This window comes from Labeo rohita, chromosome 16 (genome assembly GCF_022985175.1).
Source record: "Labeo rohita strain BAU-BD-2019 chromosome 16, IGBB_LRoh.1.0, whole genome shotgun sequence".
In the NCBI taxonomy this organism is placed as follows: Eukaryota; Metazoa; Chordata; class Actinopteri; order Cypriniformes; family Cyprinidae; genus Labeo; species Labeo rohita.
The window spans coordinates 9,248,697-9,268,340 of NC_066884.1; the positions used below are offsets into that span (position 1 = coordinate 9,248,697).

Consider the following 19,644-nt stretch of genomic DNA (forward strand, 5'->3'; position numbering starts at 1 on the left):
AGAGGACAGACAGGCAGGTGGAGGCACGAGTGTGTGTGTGAGTCAGTGAGCTGTCAGCCGTGACATCCTGTCAGTCAGAACCTGTAGGTCTTGTGGTTGTGTGGGACTGCATTAATGTCGAGGCTTGTAAAGAGACTGCAGTTAAAATGTCAGAGGAATCTTGTGCCTCTGGAAATATTTCTCTGCATACCAAACAGCTTAAAGCATGTAGTAAGAAGTGACAGCATGATGCGTCAAGTTGCGGCCTGAAAAGCACTGAACAAATTTGAAAATGTGACATTGAGGAAGATATACTGTACGTATGATATCACTGTCTTCTTTACACTAAGATGTATTGTACTTTTACTGTTGTTATGATGGTGTCATTTTTTGCAGCCTGAGAGGAGTACAGTATAAACAGTACTGTTTAGGGAATTCGCAGTAAGCCTAAGTGGTTGATTCATTTGACCCCTTTATTAACCTTGTCAGATACAAATTATGACAAAAAAATGAGTTGTGTGTCATGTAGCAGCAAAAAAGTGAAAATTCTAGACAATCATTAAAAAAAACAAAACAATGACCTAAACACAACGGGTTGTATTAGTCCTTTTGTTGGTTGTCAAAGGTTTGATTTTTCATTTGGATTATGTTAAAGGAGTGGTTCACTTCCAGAACAAACATTTACAGATAATCTGTCATAAAGGATAAAGATGTCATCCAAGATGTTCATGTCTTTCTTTCTTCAGTCGATAAGAAATTATGATTCTTAAAGCAAAACATTTCAGGATTTCTCTCCATATAATGGACTTCAGTGGTGCCACAAAGTTTGAACTTCCAAAATGCAGTTTAAATGCAGCTTCAAAGGGCTCTAAACGATCACAGCCAAGGAAGAAGGGTCTTATCTAGCAAAACAAACGGTCATTTTCGAAACAAATTGACAATTTATATACTTTTTAACCTCAAACATTTGTCTTTTCTATGTCTGCATGAACCGGTTCACGACAGTTAGGGTATGTCTTAAAACTTGTATCTCATTTTCTTCCTCAACTTCAAAATTGTCTGACATTGCTGCAGAAAGTGAACATGCGAAGATGATCAAACGCCCTTTACAAAAAAGGTAAAACAGCAATGTAGCACGATTTTGAAGTTGAAGAAAACAAGATGGGAGTTTTTTGACATACCCTAACTGTACTGACCCAGATTACACTAGACTACACATGCACATGGCAGAGACAAGACAAGGTGAGCATTTGAGGTTAAAAAGTATAAAAATTGTCAATTTGTTTAGAAAATAACCGATCGTTTCACTAGATAAGACTCTTCTTCCTCGGCTGTGATCGTTTAGAGCCATTTGAAGCTGCATTTAAACTGCATTTTGGAAGTTCAAACTTGGGGGCACCACTGAAGTCCATTATATGGAGATAATTCCTGAAGAGTTTTTTCCTCAAGAAACATAATTTCTTTACAGCTGAAGAAAGAAAGTTAATTTTTGTTCTGGAAGTGAACTAATTCTTTTAAGTATGAATGTTACAAACATACTGCAAGTTTTTGGGGAAACTATCCCTTTAAACATGAAGTGCATGTATGTTTTTTGTTGAAATAACATAAATGTCACTAAATCCAGTCAGATTACATTTCAGTAACAACCAGCACAATTAAATCCACATCTTCATGTTTTGTGACACACATTTGTTCCTGAACACAATTTTCTATTGAACACACCCAGGAGAAATAGGCTTTTAACTTTTCTTTGGAAGAACACACCTTTCATATACAGTCTACGCAATGACAACCAATTGTGCCCTTTAATGACTTTACAAATTCATTATCTATTCAGTCTCAAAACAGAAAAAACAGCAGTTCATTCGATTAGCAGCCTGAAGAGTTCAAAACAGTACTTTAATCTTTATATAACCTGAAAAGTTAATTAAAGCCAAATTTTATTACAGGTTCTTAGTGTAAAACCAGCCATTTTGTGCACAAGCCCATAAGCAATATAAAAATAATTATCATTTCATACAGAAAAATCTCATAGTTCAAATCATTTTAGAATCATTTTGTTTCGTACATTCATTGGAACTCAAAAGGCTATCCATCAATGATCACGGATGAACCCAGGAACATAAAAACAGGGTGAAAGTAATTATCCTGGCCTTTCTTTATGAGAGGGATGCTTTGGTTAACAAGTCAGGCACGTAGGTTAGGCTGTATCTAATCTCAATGTCAAGCCAACCTGACAGCAACCAGATGTTCTGAATTAGAAGGATTCAACAACATAAGATTGAAACAGTCAAATCCTTAATCGCAAAAGGAATTGTGCCAATGCACCATTATTTACTATGCATGTTCTTTTGATAGCAATTCCTATTGTTTAATAACAAAAAGACATGCACGATAACAAAATCACTCACTTAAAATGAGTGTCAACAGCCTCAGATGCTCTGATTAGCATCATGTCCGAACCGGGGACAGGCAAGTACCTCTCTAACCTGCATGGCATCTGCCCGCTTGATTAGACTGAAATCTAAAACTACATCAAAAACCTGGATTGAAGTCTTTGTCCCTGTCTGCTTTACACTTACAAGGCGATCAGCATAGAGGTCGCTCGCAGTGAAGAACATATGCAAAGCAGGAGGTGAGCTAGGTGGAAGTTAATAAACAGTCAAATGTGTCACACTGCAGACAAACACCTTTATGTAACTAACTAAAGATTTAATCTCAAAACAACAACAACAACAACAACAAAAATTATATTTGAAATTTGAAAAATGTTGTACCTTTTTGTGCATTATAAAATTATTTTTAATGACAATTTTCCCTGAAAATTCTACTTTTTTTGTAATGCATCTAGACGCTTTTGCTTGTTGGTGTATTTTATTTAAATCTGCATACACTGCCATTCAACATTTTAGGATCAGTAAGATTTTAATGCTTTTTTAAAGATGTTTCTTATGCTCATCAAGGCAGCATTTATTTGTTTTAAAAAAAATCCAGAAAAACAGTAATATTGTGAAATATTATTTCATGGTAAAAGAACTGTTTTATATGTGAATATATTTTAAAATATAATTTATTCCTGTGACGAAAAACTGAATTTTAAGCATCAAATAACACCATTCTTCAGTGTCACATGATTTCTCAGAAATCATTCTAATATGCCGATTTATTATCAATGTTGAAAACAGCTGTGCTGCTTAATATTTTGTTGAAACATTGTTTCTAACATTGATAATAAAAGTAATTAAATTAGCATATTACAATGATTTCTGAAGGATCATCTGACAAGACTGGAGTAAGGTTGATGAAAATCCAGGTTTGCGTCACAGGAATAAATTATACTTTAAAATCTATTATAATAGAAAACCAGTTGGTTAAACTGTAATAATATTTCACAATAACCGTTTTCTTCTGTATTTTTGTTGAAGTAAATGCACCCACAAAATGTTTAAAAAAAAAAAAGTTTAGGGTCTTATTTTTAAGGAAAAAATAAGTTATTTCAGTTGGTTTTGGGGTTTAATATGATCTGGAATGTTTTGACAGGTTTAATGAGATTCATTCTTTCACACAAGGTTTAAACTCCTAAAACAAGACAAGCATAAATCTATTTTAATGCTAAACGGGAAACAACACAGGAACTACAGACCCGAGTAAATGTTCCTCTTCCAAAATATGTGTGTCATGTTTCAGAGCTAAAACAGAACCTGACCAAAAAAAAAAAAACTCTTCTTCTTAAATCTCTTCCAAAAATCCAGATTCACTGCTTAAGAACAGAACAAATACAGCAAATTGGTGCTAAGCACAAAAGAAATGTCTTTCTCTTGCTTTCCTAGAGAGTGTGAAAACAATCCAGGCCTTGAATTTTTTTTTTCATATCGTGTTTCTATGGCTGGCTCTAAGTGCCTAAGACAACACACAAAACAGCACCATGATAAGGCTGGCAGAAGTTGGCAAGGCGTTTACTGAAACAAAAGCACTCAGGGGTGGAATCAAAATAAACTGAATGACCTCTACAGCCGCAGGGGTAAAAAAAAAACAAAAACAAAAATCATTCAATAAAAGTTTCAAAATAGCAGTTTGGCAAGTTCCTGCAGGAAGGATTCCACAGAAAGAGTTCATAGTTCAAAACTTGTCTGTTCCTATGGCAACAGGTGGAACAACTGGGCCATTCTGTCAATAAAAAGGCTTTGTGGTGATATTGCTCTTTTTCTTGGTTCTCTGAAGACCAAAACGAAAGTCTTCATTGAGGTCACCGAAACAGTATTTTAAACGGTGAATGACATTACATGAGAAACTGGTTCTTGCACTACTAGCAGCTACTACAAAAGTATACTAAAAACTCAACAAACGCGCAAAATGCAGTCAAACTGCACAAACAGGGCACTTGGCACATGTGAACAGAGTTGGCTGGGGCGAATGTGAGCTGTGCAGACAGCTGTTTGGATGCTAACGCCCATCTCATTGTCCCTCATTACCAATCCAAAGATGAAGAGGCCCTTCCAAAAGCTCATCGATTCACACCAGGAACAAACAAACCTCTTCCTCGTCCTCAAACTAATGAGGGCTTGTTCTGGCTAGCTAGCTGGATGGATAGTACACTTGCGTGAACCTGCGCAAATGCATACATTTTAAAACACGGTCTCATTATGAGGAGTCTTGGGAGTCAGAGTATTCTTGCTGAAAAAGAACTTTCCCAGACTCCTTCCCCCGTCCTCTGCTTTGCTCCGTGGACCCGCTGATCTCTCCCAGCGGCAAGTAGGAGTAGTCCGCCCTCTGCCCGCGCGCTTTGCATTTTCTGCACGTCTGGATAAGGTTACCGGCGAGGCTGGCCAGCAGCAACGTTGCCAGGATAGCGCAGACAACCAGCCAGCTTTGTCTGCACACATAAACAAAACACTCTCGGGGTGAGGAGTTGCACTTTGACCTCTGACTCCAACGCTGCTGCCCACAGCCTCCACAAAGCACTTGAGTGCAACCATGGAAACACCGCACAATCCCTTACTTGCATGTGAAAGGACGAGCTGACTAATAAATTCATCTATGCCACTCCGCTGGCGCAGAGTTGTTTACCAGTACAGTCGGGGCACTTGGTTCAGACTTGTCCGAAAGCCCGTTCTGCTAAACAAGGGCCTGGAATTTGTCAAAGTGTCTTTCCATGGCAATAATCAAGTTACTCAAACACGCAGATAGGGAATGGTATAAATGACATGTTGTTTGAGATAACAGATTTTTTTTTTCTCATGTTGTGGAAACTGCAGCTTTAAGGCAAGGGAAAAACATGTACTATAATTGTACCCGACATTTAGTTTTTAAAATAGCAACATTTCCACTCTGAAATGAATCAGAGATGATTTGCTTAAGACAAATGCACCATTCCGATTGATTTATTTGATCAAAACCATCTGTCATCAGACCACAATTCAATATTTCACATAGATTAAAAAAATCTATATGAAAGGATACACTACCAGTCAAAAGTTTTTGATTTTTAATGTTTTTTTTTTTTTTTTTTAAAAGAAGTCTCCTCTGTTCTCCAAGCCTGCATTTATTTGATCCAAAATACAACAAAAACAGTACAATTTTGAAATATTTTTACTATTTAAAATAACCATTTTCTATTTGAATACATTTTAAAATGCAATTTATTATTCTATTCTATTTGTTTCTATTCTATTCTATTCGTTTCTATTCTATTCTATTTGTTTCTATTCCATTCTATTCCATTCTTCAGAATTCATTCTAATATGCTGATTTGCTGTTCAAGAAACATTTACTACTACTGCTATTATTATTATTATTATTATTATTATTATCATCATTTTTGGTAAAGAAATTAAAGAAAGTAATTCTTTTATTTAGCTAGGATGCTTTAAATTGATCAAAAGTGATTATAAAAGACATTTATAATGTTACAAAAGATTTCCATTTCAAATAAATGCTGTTCTTCTGAACTTTCTAGTCTTTAAAGAAACATGAAAAAATTCTACTCAGCTGTTTGCAACATAATAATAATAATAATAATAATAATAATAATAATAATAATAATAATAATAATGTTTTTTGAGCAGCAAATCAGAATATTAGAATTATTTCTAAAGGATCATGTGACTGGAGTAATGATGCTAAAATTCAGCTTTGAAATCACAGGAATAAATTAAATGTTAAAATATTCAAATAGAATTTAAGTAGTAAAAATATTTCACATTTTTACTGTTTTGCTGTACTTTGGATCAAATAAATGCAGGCTTGGCAGAAGAGACTTCTTTAGAAAATTTTTTTTTTAAAATGTTACTGTTCAAAAACTTTTGACTGGTAGTGTATATTTTTATAATATAAAGTACATATCTCTCTTTTATATAATATAATAATTTTATATATTATATATTTATAAATTACAAAATTTTATTTCGATACATATTTTACTCTATATAAAATACTGAGTTATGGTCTTAAAGTATATTTTCTATGTCAATCACAGCTCTATTTTAGGAAATATAAAGACGCTATTCTGGATTTGTAAACATTTTACACACAAAAGCTGCTGGATTTAAGACGCAAAACGCAAAATTGGAACTGCATGCTGCACTTATATATTCATATTAAATATTATACATAAAAACACACATAATGTTTGTATCTGACAATACTGATACATAGTAAGCAACAAAAAGTTGACAAAATTAGTATGTTTTGTCCCATGTTTTAGGAAGCAGTAAGAGGACACATTTTGGCTGCTGTTATGGTATGTGTGTGTGTGCGTGTGTTTAGAGGGTTTTGGAGCACTTACTCAGATAAATAGGGTTTGGGAGCATGAGCTTCCTCCTCTTGTCTCCATTCCCTCCACATCTGGGTAGCCAGGCAGTGACCAGCTGAAAGTATGTGGGGGAAAAAAACAACTTTTTTTTTTTAATCAAATCCCTTGTAGGACAATAACGCTCCTTTACAGGCATATTTCTCCTTTCCCCTGTTTCCCAACTTCAGATGTAACTGTGGAAACAAGCAAGTGTAATTGTGTTTTTGTTTTGTTTTGTTTTTTTGGTAAATCAGTGCGTCTATTACTGTCAATGACATTTTTTTTTTTTTTTGATGCACATCCAATTGTGGCTCTAGAGTAGTGTAGTGTCAGTAGTGTAGAGATGCATAAAGCACAGCTCACACCGAAGTCAGTTTTCGAAACAAGCAGCTTTATGTTGGTCAGTGCGGCAAATCAATGTGACCAACTTGAATAGGTTGCAAAATCTGCGGAGGAAAATCTTTCACATTCACATGAAATTTCCAACTATGTAGATTCCTATTGACATAACTCGATTTCACCTGTAAAATTCACAGAAAAAGGCAAATGTGACCACACCTTAATTCATAATGGACACCGATTTCTGTATATTATTTAAGATATACCAAGACAATCTTAAGATATAACAATACCCCCCCAATTATAATAGTCAAGCTTTTTGCACAAAAACAATCAGAATTTCGACCACTTTCAACAGGTTTTCAGCACCCTGTCTAATACAGGTCTAATACATACAGCTTGCACTGCCCAATTATTCAGTTACAGCTTTTGGAAAGCCAGTGTTAGATTGTGCAAGACTGGAAAGATCAGGGACCTTGCTAAAAATAGAATCCTTTTTGGAGTTCAAAATTCCAAAAAAGTCCTGTCTTTTGGATTGACATTTGCAAATCTGAAAACTATAGAATGTTTTCATAGTGCAAACATATTTTTTTTAATCAAAACATCAAGGAAAGTTACAATTGAATACCAAATCCTTCACATTAAGTAAATAATGGAGAAGGCTATCACCGAAAAGATAAAGAGAGATGGCAGAAAGCCATTCACGTGCACAGCAGATGGCATCATGATGAGCCTGTGGTTTCAAGCGAATGGGCTGTTCCTGAACTTCAGAGAACAGGGGGTTTGGGGTTTATTATTTCTCTGCAGGGAAGTTTGAGAATGCGTCGTCTTCTCACGTTAAATGACAGAGGTCGGAGAGTTGGGATAGAACGAGCTGTCAGGGTTTTTTCTGGTCTTGACACAAATAGCTTCTATGTGGCAGAGGTCATCAGTAACACGAGGGGCTGCTGGGTAGACTGTGATTCTGCAAGGTCTCTTTTCTCAACCCCACTCCGCAAACACCCAGCAGCTTTGTTTATCACAGATTGTTTGAGGATGTATGTGTGCAAGTTTGAGTAGAGAGGGTGCAATCATGTGATAGCGAATAAGCAAAGAGAGACAGAGAAAGGGCCAGATATAGAAAGAAAATGTGAGATACTTTGGCTGTCTATCCATTATATTTTTAATAAATATAAATACTTGATATGCTAATAAATTAATCAAATTAACTGGAAATAACTGCTCAAAAATAATGTCAATCTTTCAAAGATAATACAATATCCTGGCAGAGGAAAGCATTGAAAAGCCTTGTACTAAAATGTTACTAAAAAATTGTTGCCAATATTTCCAATTTTTTTTGGCAATTATATTTTATTATTAAAAAAAGTTTATTACCAGTTTTTCAAGTTTGAATTTTTCAGATTGTAGGAACTTCAGTAGCACGGGTATATTTTTAACAATAGACAAAAATACATTGTATGAGTCAAAATTATCAATTTTTCTTTTATGCCAAAAATCATTAGGATATTAAGTAAAGGTCAAGTTCCATGAAGATATTTTGTAAATTTCCTACCATAAATACATATATATATGTATATATATATATATATATATGTATATGTATATGTATATGTATATATATGTATATATATATATATATATATATATATATATATATATATATATATATATATATATATATAGACCATTTCGCTAGATGTAAACAAAACTGGTCCAGAAGCACTTCCTGTTTTTTGGTTTTTTATTTTTTATTTTATTTCACATATACAAATACATTTTAAAGGTGCTAATGTAACATTTTCATCCAGTCAAATATTATGTTGATTGTATTTTTTTGTGATGTTTATGTAAAGTTAAAAAAAAAAAAAAAAAAAAAAAAAAACAGGAAGTGGAAGTGTTTACATCGGACGAAATGGTCATGTTTACATCTGATATAAATGGTATATATATATATATATATATATATATATAAAAAACTTAATTTTTGATTAAGAATATGCATTGCTAAGAACTTCATTTAGACAACTTTAAAGGCGATTATCTCAATATTTAGATTTTCTTTTGCACCCTTAGATTCCAGACTTTCAGTAGTTGTATGCTGGCAAAGTATTGTCCTATCCTAACAAACATCAATCTATACATCAATGGAAAGCTTATTGATTCAGCTTTCAGATTATGTAAAAGTCTTAATTTAAAAAAAATTGACCCTTATGACCCAGGGTCACATTTGTTATCATGGAATTTGTTTAAGCTTATTTTTTTATTTTTTAATAATGAATTGCCCTAAATGGATGGGTTAAACAAACAGTCCTACAAAAAAAAAAAAAAAAAAAAATTCCAACGAACCACACCTCAGGTAAATCAGCTCAAAGTTAAGTGGAAAAAGGCTGGTGAGAAATGTTACGGCTCGTATTTCAGTCAACTTGTGTGCCACATTCTACATTAGAGAAGTGTGGACAGACACTAGCATACGCACACATATAGAAGGTCAATGAGGAATGCTGATGGCCCAAGCTATAAGTAGAGAGAGAGTTATGTGCTGAGAAAGTGTGAACATTAAACTGATCTATAGAGACGTCACAAAGGGAATGTGTTGTTTACATGTCGCGTGAGTGCTAATAGGGGCTGTACCGCACCTCTGTGCAGGCTGATGTTTCTCTCTCCTTGGTATGTGGTGTTGCAGCTTCCTGTGGCAGCGTCGCATGGGCACATGTCGTGGCATCGGCACGGCTGCTTGCAGTTCAGCCCGTAGAATCCAAGAGGGCACTCTGGGATGACAAAGAGAGCAAAGACATAAGATAATATATTCTAAAGCAGTATTGCATGCATTACTCAATGCAATTCTAAAAGACAGTTTTAAGTTCTGGAAAATTGTTTCGTCCAGATAAAAATGCACTTCACTTAAAGTGGTTGAAATGGGTACTGCAGTCCAAATTCAAAATACTGTTTCCCCCACCCCCTCCTTCTCAGACTCAATGCCCACATGGGTTGTCAGACTGAGGACACACAATGGGAATGTTTGACTGACAGGCGATCTGACCAATCATAACACAGATTTTTGGTTTTTGCGAAGGGTCTACCAGTGTTTTTCTGCCACCACAATGCACGCGCAGCTGCAAGTGACGTAACTGTGAGGTCTACTCTAAATTACTCTACTGACGATGGAAAGTGACGAGTGGATTTATCCTCGTTTTAATATGCCTCTGGTCTTAGAGCTTTTTAGAATGATGCCAAGCAGTTTTGCCAAGTCCACGGAATTGGGCTACTTTGACATTATTGCCACGGGTTGTAACGAACCCAATAACTTATATTTAGCCCCTGGAATGCGAACTCTAGCAGGGGAACCCCGCCAAAAAAAATGTGTGTTTTACCCATTTTTACTGAGGGACCCCCCTCGAAACGCAATTGGGCTAGTTTTGAGTAGTAATTGGGTGGGATTTTTACCCTGATACCAAGGCTTTTTAGGTTGAACCTTAAAGTAGAATCAGTGATCTTTGACCCAGTTCGTCTGCCCTCTTCCTTAGCATGCCCTTTTCTGCTTTCTTGCAGCTAGGGGTGTCAAAATACTATTGGCTAAACTGGCAGTGGGTGGAGTCACACAGATCAAAATAAAAACAGGCATTCTGATGCAGAACACACATTTTCAAAGTAGAACAAATGACTTTAGCATTGTTTTTTGCAGAAACAAGTATGTGAACTTAGCATGTTTCCTAAATATCTGCGTATCTGTATTATGTTGTTTTAATTCTTTGGTACAGTCAAAATAAATTCATACAGCACCTTTAATATTTATGTTAAGTGTTTTTTGTGCTTATTTGAGTATGTGTTAAGTTTTGCGCTAATGTCAAACTACTGGACTCAATATAGAGCCTTAGTCAAGTCTTTTGCTGACATTAAGTTCCTGCCAATAAACAACACTTCAGATCTGACAAATCACTGCAGCAAAAGTAATTAAAGTAATTTTTTATATTACCTTTTTACTAGATAACACATTCAGCCAACTCTCAGGACAAATGCATTTTAAATATGTTTATCAGTCTGCATCTGATTATATTCGAAAACCCGTTGAGATTAGATTGCATACCTTGCTCGCAGGAATCTCCATGGAAACCAGGAGGACAGGTGCACCGTCCGTGAACAGAATCACATGAGCCTCCGTTTGCACATGCGCATGTTTGATTACAGCCATCGCCATAGAAACCAGCTGCACATACTGCGAGGGGAATACAGACATGTTAGTCATTGTAGAAATACATTCGATTAAAACAGTTAAAAATTACCACTGTTGAGCAAACTCTTATGTAGTGATCTCCCAATTAAAGATAGATAAGTCTGAATCTGTATGACAGCCAAGCTGATTTTGCCCTTACCTTGGCTACAGTTTAAACCTATCCATCCAGCATCGCACACACATCCATCTGTTCAAAGAGAGGGATAAGAAAGGAAGGGATTTAAAAAAAAAAAAAAAAAAATACTACCTTAAATGCAAGAGCAGGTTCTCTGTTAAAAACATTCACTAGCCTTATACTATGTGTGCATTATATGCTCAATGGATATCCATATTGCAGTATATATTTTCATAAATAACTGTAACCAGTTAAAATGCATTATAATATTTGCAGATTCCTTGTTACACCTTACATTGATTATTTGTCATGTGTATTTTTTTTTTTTAATTAAACTTACAGTTTTAAGTTAATATGTGGCTACTTAGTCATTTATACAGATAAGTAGATATAATGAATATGTTATGATGAATAATGTTATGATGATTAATCTGCATGTACATCAAAGCCTGACACAGAAGAGAAGAAATTGCTGAATAAAGTTGTTATTTTTGTTTTCTTTGCACACAAAAAGTATTTTTGTAGCTTTATAAAATTACGGTTTTAACCACTGATGTCACATGGACCATTTTAATGATGTCCTTAATACTTTTCTGGGCCTTGGTACATGGTAGTTGGTAGTTATAATGCATTCATAATGGACATCCTAATGCATAACATATTTTCATAAATAAATGTAACCAAAGTTAAAATGCATTCTAATATTTGCAGATTCCTTGTTATGCAGATTGATTGTCATGTGCATTTTTTTAATCAACCTTACAGTTTTAAGTTAATATGTGGGTACTTAGTCATTTATACAAATAAGTAGACATAATGAATATGTTATGATGAGGTGTAAGACTGAATAGATGTGTAATGTATTATAACAGTGGTTAGAATTATTAATGAGATCATACAATGCATTGTAAGGTGCATTACTAGGTGTAATTAATGCATTAAAAAAGCTTCAAGTATAGTGTGACCATGATGTCCTTTTGTGGTACAAAGGAGTGTACAAGAGAGAGTGACTCACTCTCAGTGCAGATCCCATGTTCTCCACATTCATCCTGGCATGTGAGATTGGCACATGCTGGGCCGCTCCAGCCCTGCTGGCACATGCACTGGCCCTCCACGCAGTGCCCATGTCCGCTGCAGTCCTCTGGCTGGCACAGCCTCTCGTGAACACACAACACAGTGGATACCTCCCGTGCACAGTGCCACTCCGTATTTTTGCTGGAATTTAGGTGAAAATGTTAAAATTGGTAAAAAGGTAAAATTGACAAACTCAGCACACTGTTGTTTGTAAATGTGTAGTATTGCTTTTGCATTTACAAACCATTTGTCTGAAGGGTAATTGGCCAGGGATCCGTTGAGGACATAAGTGGCCGAGCCGCCTCCATCCAGATTGATAGCGTTAACTACATTATGTTCCTTCAAAAACGTTGCCACTTCCCAGAGGTTCATTCTGCAAAGATAGCAGTTTACTAAACACATGTAAAAATAAAGAAAGAACTGTACCTGGTATTCTCATTTTGGATTTAAATGGCTCACTGTGCTTTAAATAAAGGTTTTAAAATTAGGCATAAAGTGAGAAAAGCAAAATCACTCGTGAATGCACGTCAAAGACCGACACGGACGAAAAGAAACTGCTGAATGAAGTCATTATTTTTGTTTTCTTTGCACACAAAATGTATTCTTGTAACTTCATAAAATTAAGGTTGAACCACGGATGTCTTATTGACATCTTGGAATTTTAACAATGTCCTCACTACCTTTCTGGGCCTTGAACATGGTAGCTGTGTTGATATTCTTTGTCTAGGTCAGAAAGCTCTCTGATTTCATTAAAAAAAAAAAAAAAAAAAAAAAAAAAATAGTCATTTGTGTTCCAAAGGTGAACAAAGGTCTTACAGGAATGGAACGACATGAGTGTGAGTAATTAATGACAGAATTTTCCTTTTTGGGTGAACTACACCTTTGACACACTGTCTCTTCACTGAAAATCAAAGAATCAAATCAAAGAAACATAAAAAGCAAATTATGAATATGGCCTCACTGAATAGAAAAAAAAACATTCATATCTTCTGCTTTTGCACTGTTTTCTTGAACAATAAATCTTGCAAAGGTTCATTCTGGGTTATTTAGTGTTGTGTAATACACAGATAGACAGACAGAAAGGGAGGAATCAATGTTTACAGTGATAAACAGCCAAGGTCTGCTCAGGTTCAAAGTCTATTCTCACCCTCTTACACCTGTCTGACCATCGACATGGAAGAGGATGAGTTTCCCCTCTGCATCGTGACCCACCGCCGTACGGGCAGATACGACGTCCACAAAGTACTCGAAATTTCCTGCAATATGAAAAATTAATAACCGAATAAATTTTATATTTCATCTTTGAGCATAGATGTGTTAAAAAAAAACAACAACAACAGGACTAAGTATATGAACTACTGCTGAAAAGAGATATAGGGAGGGATTTTAGGGAGCCAGTTAAACAAGCCAGTTAAACTTATTATATGCTCACACTTCAGACTCTTCAGAATTTTGTCTGAACTCACCAGTCTTCTGTGTTTCATCACATTCTGCCTGGATGCTCTCCCTGATGTAGACCTTGCCGTTTCTCAGCAGCCACACCACCCCACTGATCAACTGCACAAAGGGGTTTACCTGATCCAGGATGTCATCCTCGGACAGGTAGCTAAGAATATACATAAGAAAGGGCAAGTGAGACAGCTCAAGATAGGATGGTGTAGCTTAATGGCTAAGAATTTTCTTTCCTTTGTTGATATACACTGCAGTTCAAAAGTTTGGGATCAGTATGATTTTTAACGATTCTGATAGTCATCAAGGCTGCATTTATTTGATCAAAAATCCAGAAAAAAACAGTAATATTGTGAAATATTATTTCTATTGAAAAATGACGGTTTTTATGTGAATATATTTTAAAATGTAATTTATTCCTGTGATGCAAAGCTGAATTTTAGCCATCATTACCTCAGTCTTTAGTGATATGCTGATTTACTATCAATTTGTTCAAAACAGTTGTGCGGCTTAATGTTTTGTTGGAACCTGTGATACCTTTTTTCAAGATTCTTTAAGTAAAAAAAAAAAAAAAAAAAAAAAAAATTTTTTTTGTAACAATATGCACTTTCATTTCTATTCTTTCTTTTTTGAAAGAAATTATTTTATTCACCAAGGATGTGTTAAATAAAAGTGATTTATATTGTTAGAAAAGATTTCTATTTTGAATAAATATTATTATTAAATTTTTATTCATCATCATCAAAAAAAAAAAAAAAAAAAAAAAAATCCTGAAAAAAGAATCACTGGTTCCAAAAAATATATATATTAAGCAGAACAACTGTTTCCAACATCAATAATAAAACAAAATAAAAAAAAAAAATCAGCATATTAGAATGATTTCTGAAGGATAATTTGACACTGAAGACTGGTGTAATGACTGATGAAAAGTCAGCTTTGCATCACAGGAATAAATTATATTTTGAAGTATATTAAAATAGAAACCATTATTTTATATTATATTAACATCTTGCAATATTACATTTTTTTCTGTAGTTTTGATCAAATAAATGCAGCCTTGATGAGCAAAAGAGAATTCTTAAAAAAAAAAAAAAAAAAATAATAATAATAATAATAATAATAATAATAACATTCTTACTGATCCCAAATGTTTGAACGATACAGAAACTATGTGAAATATTTAACATTTAACACTAAAAGTGGTTTTTTTTTTTTTTTACAATTTAAATTACATAATTAAAATTTTTACTAATCAAATTTTCATCAGCCATTACTCCAGTCTTCAGTGTCACATGATCCTTCAGAAATCATTCTAATTTGATGATTGCTGGAAACAGTTATGCCATATAATAGTTAATAGGATACTTTGATGACCAAGAAGTTCAGAATAACTTCCTGTTCAATTTTGATAGGTCTTTACTGACACTTTTGATAAATTGTATGCATCCTTTGCTGAACATATTAATTGTGTTAAAAATAAATAAATAAATAAAAATAAAAATCCCACATTTAGTGTTAAATGTTAAATATTTCACAGAGTTTCTGTACCGTTCTGGGTCCTGACCCAAAATTTTGAACAATAATGCACATCACAGCCCAGTATAACCACATTTGACAGATTGCACCATGGATGTGATTAAAAAGCACTATCAAAACGAATAAATTCCAGCAACTTCCTTGACAAACAAAAGTTGATGGTTTGCAAATGCAATAAAGTATAAATATTATCACAACCAAAGGCACATGGAAGCTATTTAGTGGGAGAAAAGAGCTTTTTCTTTACAAATAAAACAAAACTGTATATACTCATGAAAACTGTTTTGCTAGAAGAGACTAAATTTGTTAATGCTACACTGAAAGCTAACAGGCATAAACTAAAAGCCACAAAATTGTAATCTTTAACACCAGCCTGGTCCAGAAAGTCCTTCCCAATAATACCTGTATTGTATTTTACACTGAATAAAAGGTGAACTAAATGAAAAAACTTTTGCAAACATTTGATTTGATATAAGATTACAGTTTTGGAGCCAGCAACACATAAATAATCCCTGGTTCACTGGCTGACCATGTGTACCATTTTATACTTTATTGACTATCTTAAATCTCATCCAAGTGAATGTCCAAATATGCTATATAAACACCTTATCTAATGGTGGAACATTCCAGTTAAAAGCCTTTAACGTCATAATGAATGACAGACGGCGACACTCTGGGTACATGGCGTTCCAAAGTACTGCGTATTATTAAGAGCACTGGCGCATTATGCAATATTGCCGTGTTTTTGTAAGGTTTCTATTTTAGGAAACAGAGGTTGTGGGGACCCTGCATTCCCACGACTCACTTCCTCCAAATTTTGCACCCATATTTAGGTTGAGGTTTTGTTACAGCACCCTGCAGCACAGGAAACCACTTTGTGTTTAAAGACGTATGCTAACTGACAATGTGGCTGTGCACTCAAGTACACTCTACTGAATACCTTCTGTGTTCCACAGACAAAAATAAATATCATATGGTTTCAAACAACACGAGAGTGAGAAGATATTAAGAGAATTTTAATTTTGGGGCAGCCTATCCCTTTAAGTGTGTGCTACAGATATAAAAGCAGAGTTTAATTATAGGCAGGTCAAAAGTACACCAGCACCCAACCAGGAAAAACTAGCTCAGTTTTCTATTGTTTCCTGGGTCTGAACATAAAAACAAACCCTGTGGTATTGCAAAGCATCACACGGGCCAGGAGAAAGAATGCAGAGAGTGAGACTTCGGGCTGTGTCCTTACCCAAACACTAGCGTCCCATCCTTTCGGATGCCAAACTGAGCATTTTGAATTCCTCTGCTGTTCCTCACCAGTTTCCCATCACTTATGACATTTCCCAAACACTTCCCGTTGCCCATGTCAAAGAAGCCTCCATTCTGGGCGACGAGGCACTTTCTAGTTTTGGCAGTGAGCTCTACCAGTTCTCTGTGCCTTAACTTGCACCCTCCAGGGCCTCCTGGTTCCAGAACAGATATAGATCTCAGTGGGTCATGCACCTCTGTGATGTGGCCGCTCACCCATCTGTGATTGCCAAGGTCATCGGTGAATATATTTGACTTCAACACTGGGGAGTTAGAGCGATTGCTTGCTGCCCAGGTTTCATGGGTTACATTGCCATGGGCAATGGGCTGACAGTCTCTCACGTGGCGGTGAGAATGAGACGGGCCGTGGGATTTGGTGTAGGGTAACAAGAGGTCGTCATCCAAAGAATGTCTGTGGAAAATTAAAGAGTAAATTGTGTTAGGTTAACTTGGATCATGTGTGTAACTGATTCAGAGAAAATGACTCGTTCTTCTAGATCCTACATGTCCCCAAATGTTCACTGTTCTGCAGAGTAAGCACATTTTCATGCACACATTTTTTTTTAAAGACACCTGCTGTTTTGCATACTTCTTAATCTAAACCCAAGACAACATTATCTGTGAAAAGAGTCAAAATCAGCTGAGGAGCAGCAGATGTTTAATTGCGCAATCCTTATACAAGTCTGAGTTCAGCAAGTGGTTGCTGGGATCCTCTTACACCATGCAAATTCATTATGCAAATTAACTGTAGATTCAGTTGGCTGTGCAATACTGTACTACACGTGAGTGTACACAAAACCTAATGAAAACTTCAGTTAAACTAATAATGCTTAAAAATAACTATTTAGTAATCTGCAAATTTATCTCAAAGTTTCTATATTATGGGAAATTATCAAAAACAAACAGCAGGGGACGCTGTTGCTAATTTTTAAAAAATGCTGATTACCAACCAAACCATTCCCCCCACAATAGTATGTTCCTGCACAACCGGAGGGTGCAGTTTCAGGACCGCAGATCTAGGACCGCATTTCTAAGACCCTATTTTTTGTGACAGCGCCATCTAGAGGAGACCTGATTCAAGCATAAAACAAAAACTATTCATTTTTTATCTTTCCATCTTATTTTTAATGACCTGGTGTGAACTTGTGTTCAAGCGGTGTCAGCCATCTCCATTTAGCCTTTTTAGCTGTACAAAACAATCATTATCTTACATTTATTAATGTACCAATAAACACACTAATTTGTAGCGCAATTGTTTTACTGTTTACTGCACTTTATGCGTGTCACACATCAGACGTGAATCGCTGTGCTGCGGCTAATGAACTGAAGTCTCGCAAAGATACAAGACAAAAAAAACTGAATTTAAAACCAGAATATATATGGAATATATTGAAATAAATTAGGTTAAATATTTCAATAGGATTTCCAATGTTAAGGGTATGTTAAGGGTTAGGAGTTGGTTAGGACAATAATTAAGTGTATACAATTAAACATTAACATATTTCTTTAAAATATAACAACATACAGAACTGAATAGCAAGCACTATTAAATAGTATAAGAAGCTAATACATACATAAATACAATAAATAAATAAAATAATACAAAAAACAAACAAACAAACACGGTTGTGCAGGAATACCCACCATTAGTAACTATTACATATGTAAACTTTTACGCACATATTAACTTTTAAAAATATCTATAATCTAATTTTTTAAAAAGGACAGAAATTAAGGTAGTGGCTCATGTTATGTTATTTATTATTATTTCTGTAGTAATGCACAGTGTTGGTATTATTCACCAGTTAGCTGTAGTGACTTCAGCGCCACTAGTGTCACCAAGCTGAATTGCAAGAATACGACCGTTTCCAAAAAACTCCCAAACTTGCTTTCTAAAATTCAGTTTGACATGCTTTAAACTGTACGACATTGCCATATATTTGCCTTGTACCTGTATGTGAGGAAACTCAAAAAAAAAAAAAAAAAAAAAAAAAACCTTTCTAAACACCCTCCTCGTCTGCTATTGGTCGGACAAATAATCACGCCATTGGCGGAGAGTTTCCACCGAATTCTCTGATTGGATGACTCTTGCGGGCCGCGGTCAGACTTTTTTTTTTGCTTGTTTACAAACCCTAAGGGTGTCAGAGACATGTAATTATTAATATGCTACATAAAACATTTTATGCTTTTCAGTCTAATCATTTTTAAAAGCATTTTTAAGAAAATAAGCAACCATATATTTTTCTTTCTTGTGGCAGCTACTGAGGGATGAAAGTGAAACCAAATTATTATCTTAAACCTTTTATAATGAAAAAAGCCAATTACAAGAGATTTTCAAAGTTAGTCAAAACTGCTAAACACATCAACACACGAAGAACAGGCTACAACATCGTCATTCTAAATCTCCATCCCAACCAGGCGTTTGAAAACATTCAATTTCAAGAGTTTTGATCATCATAGCTCTACATTATACACGCCCTTACCGGATGTCTTTGCATTGGGAGAAACATATTCCTAGGTATATAAGAAACAAAGAAATCTGATCGAAATTCACGGACGATGTTGCCATAAGACATACGTATGGTACAATAAAATAAAACAAGTAACTGTCCCGTTTATATCCGTTTTCTTCGATTCACATGTGCTGGTCATGTGATGCGAATCACGTGATCACGGCATCTGTCAATCACCACTCGCTGTAAGCGCAAACAACTGTTCAAAAGTATTTAATTTATGTAGACTGCATATAAATAATTACATTTTAAGTACCATGAAAGTAATAAAGTTCACTCAGAAACGAAACTTTGAATTTTGAATTTGATTTACTTTGAG

The 19,644-nt window shown here is 35.0% G+C and overlaps 2 protein-coding genes across 2 annotated transcripts in view; one reads left to right on the forward strand and one right to left on the reverse strand.

The window, feature by feature from the left end:
• Positions 1-19,644, forward strand: part of ndufaf6 (NADH:ubiquinone oxidoreductase complex assembly factor 6) — a 61,372-nt gene that overhangs the window by 27,326 nt on the left and 14,402 nt on the right. The gene's annotated exons all lie outside the window — the stretch shown is intronic.
• On the reverse strand, positions 435-19,463 carry nagpa (N-acetylglucosamine-1-phosphodiester alpha-N-acetylglucosaminidase). Its single transcript, XM_051130405.1, has 11 exons — positions 19,296-19,463; positions 16,754-17,224; positions 13,995-14,134; positions 13,676-13,784; positions 12,773-12,901; positions 12,470-12,669; positions 11,479-11,526; positions 11,193-11,321; positions 9,745-9,876; positions 6,764-6,845; positions 435-4,852 (listed from the first exon to the last, which is right to left on the reverse strand). Exons 1-11 carry the CDS (start codon positions 19,379-19,381, stop codon positions 4,621-4,623), a joined length of 1,758 nt encoding a protein of 585 aa, XP_050986362.1. The 5' UTR covers positions 19,382-19,463; the 3' UTR covers positions 435-4,620.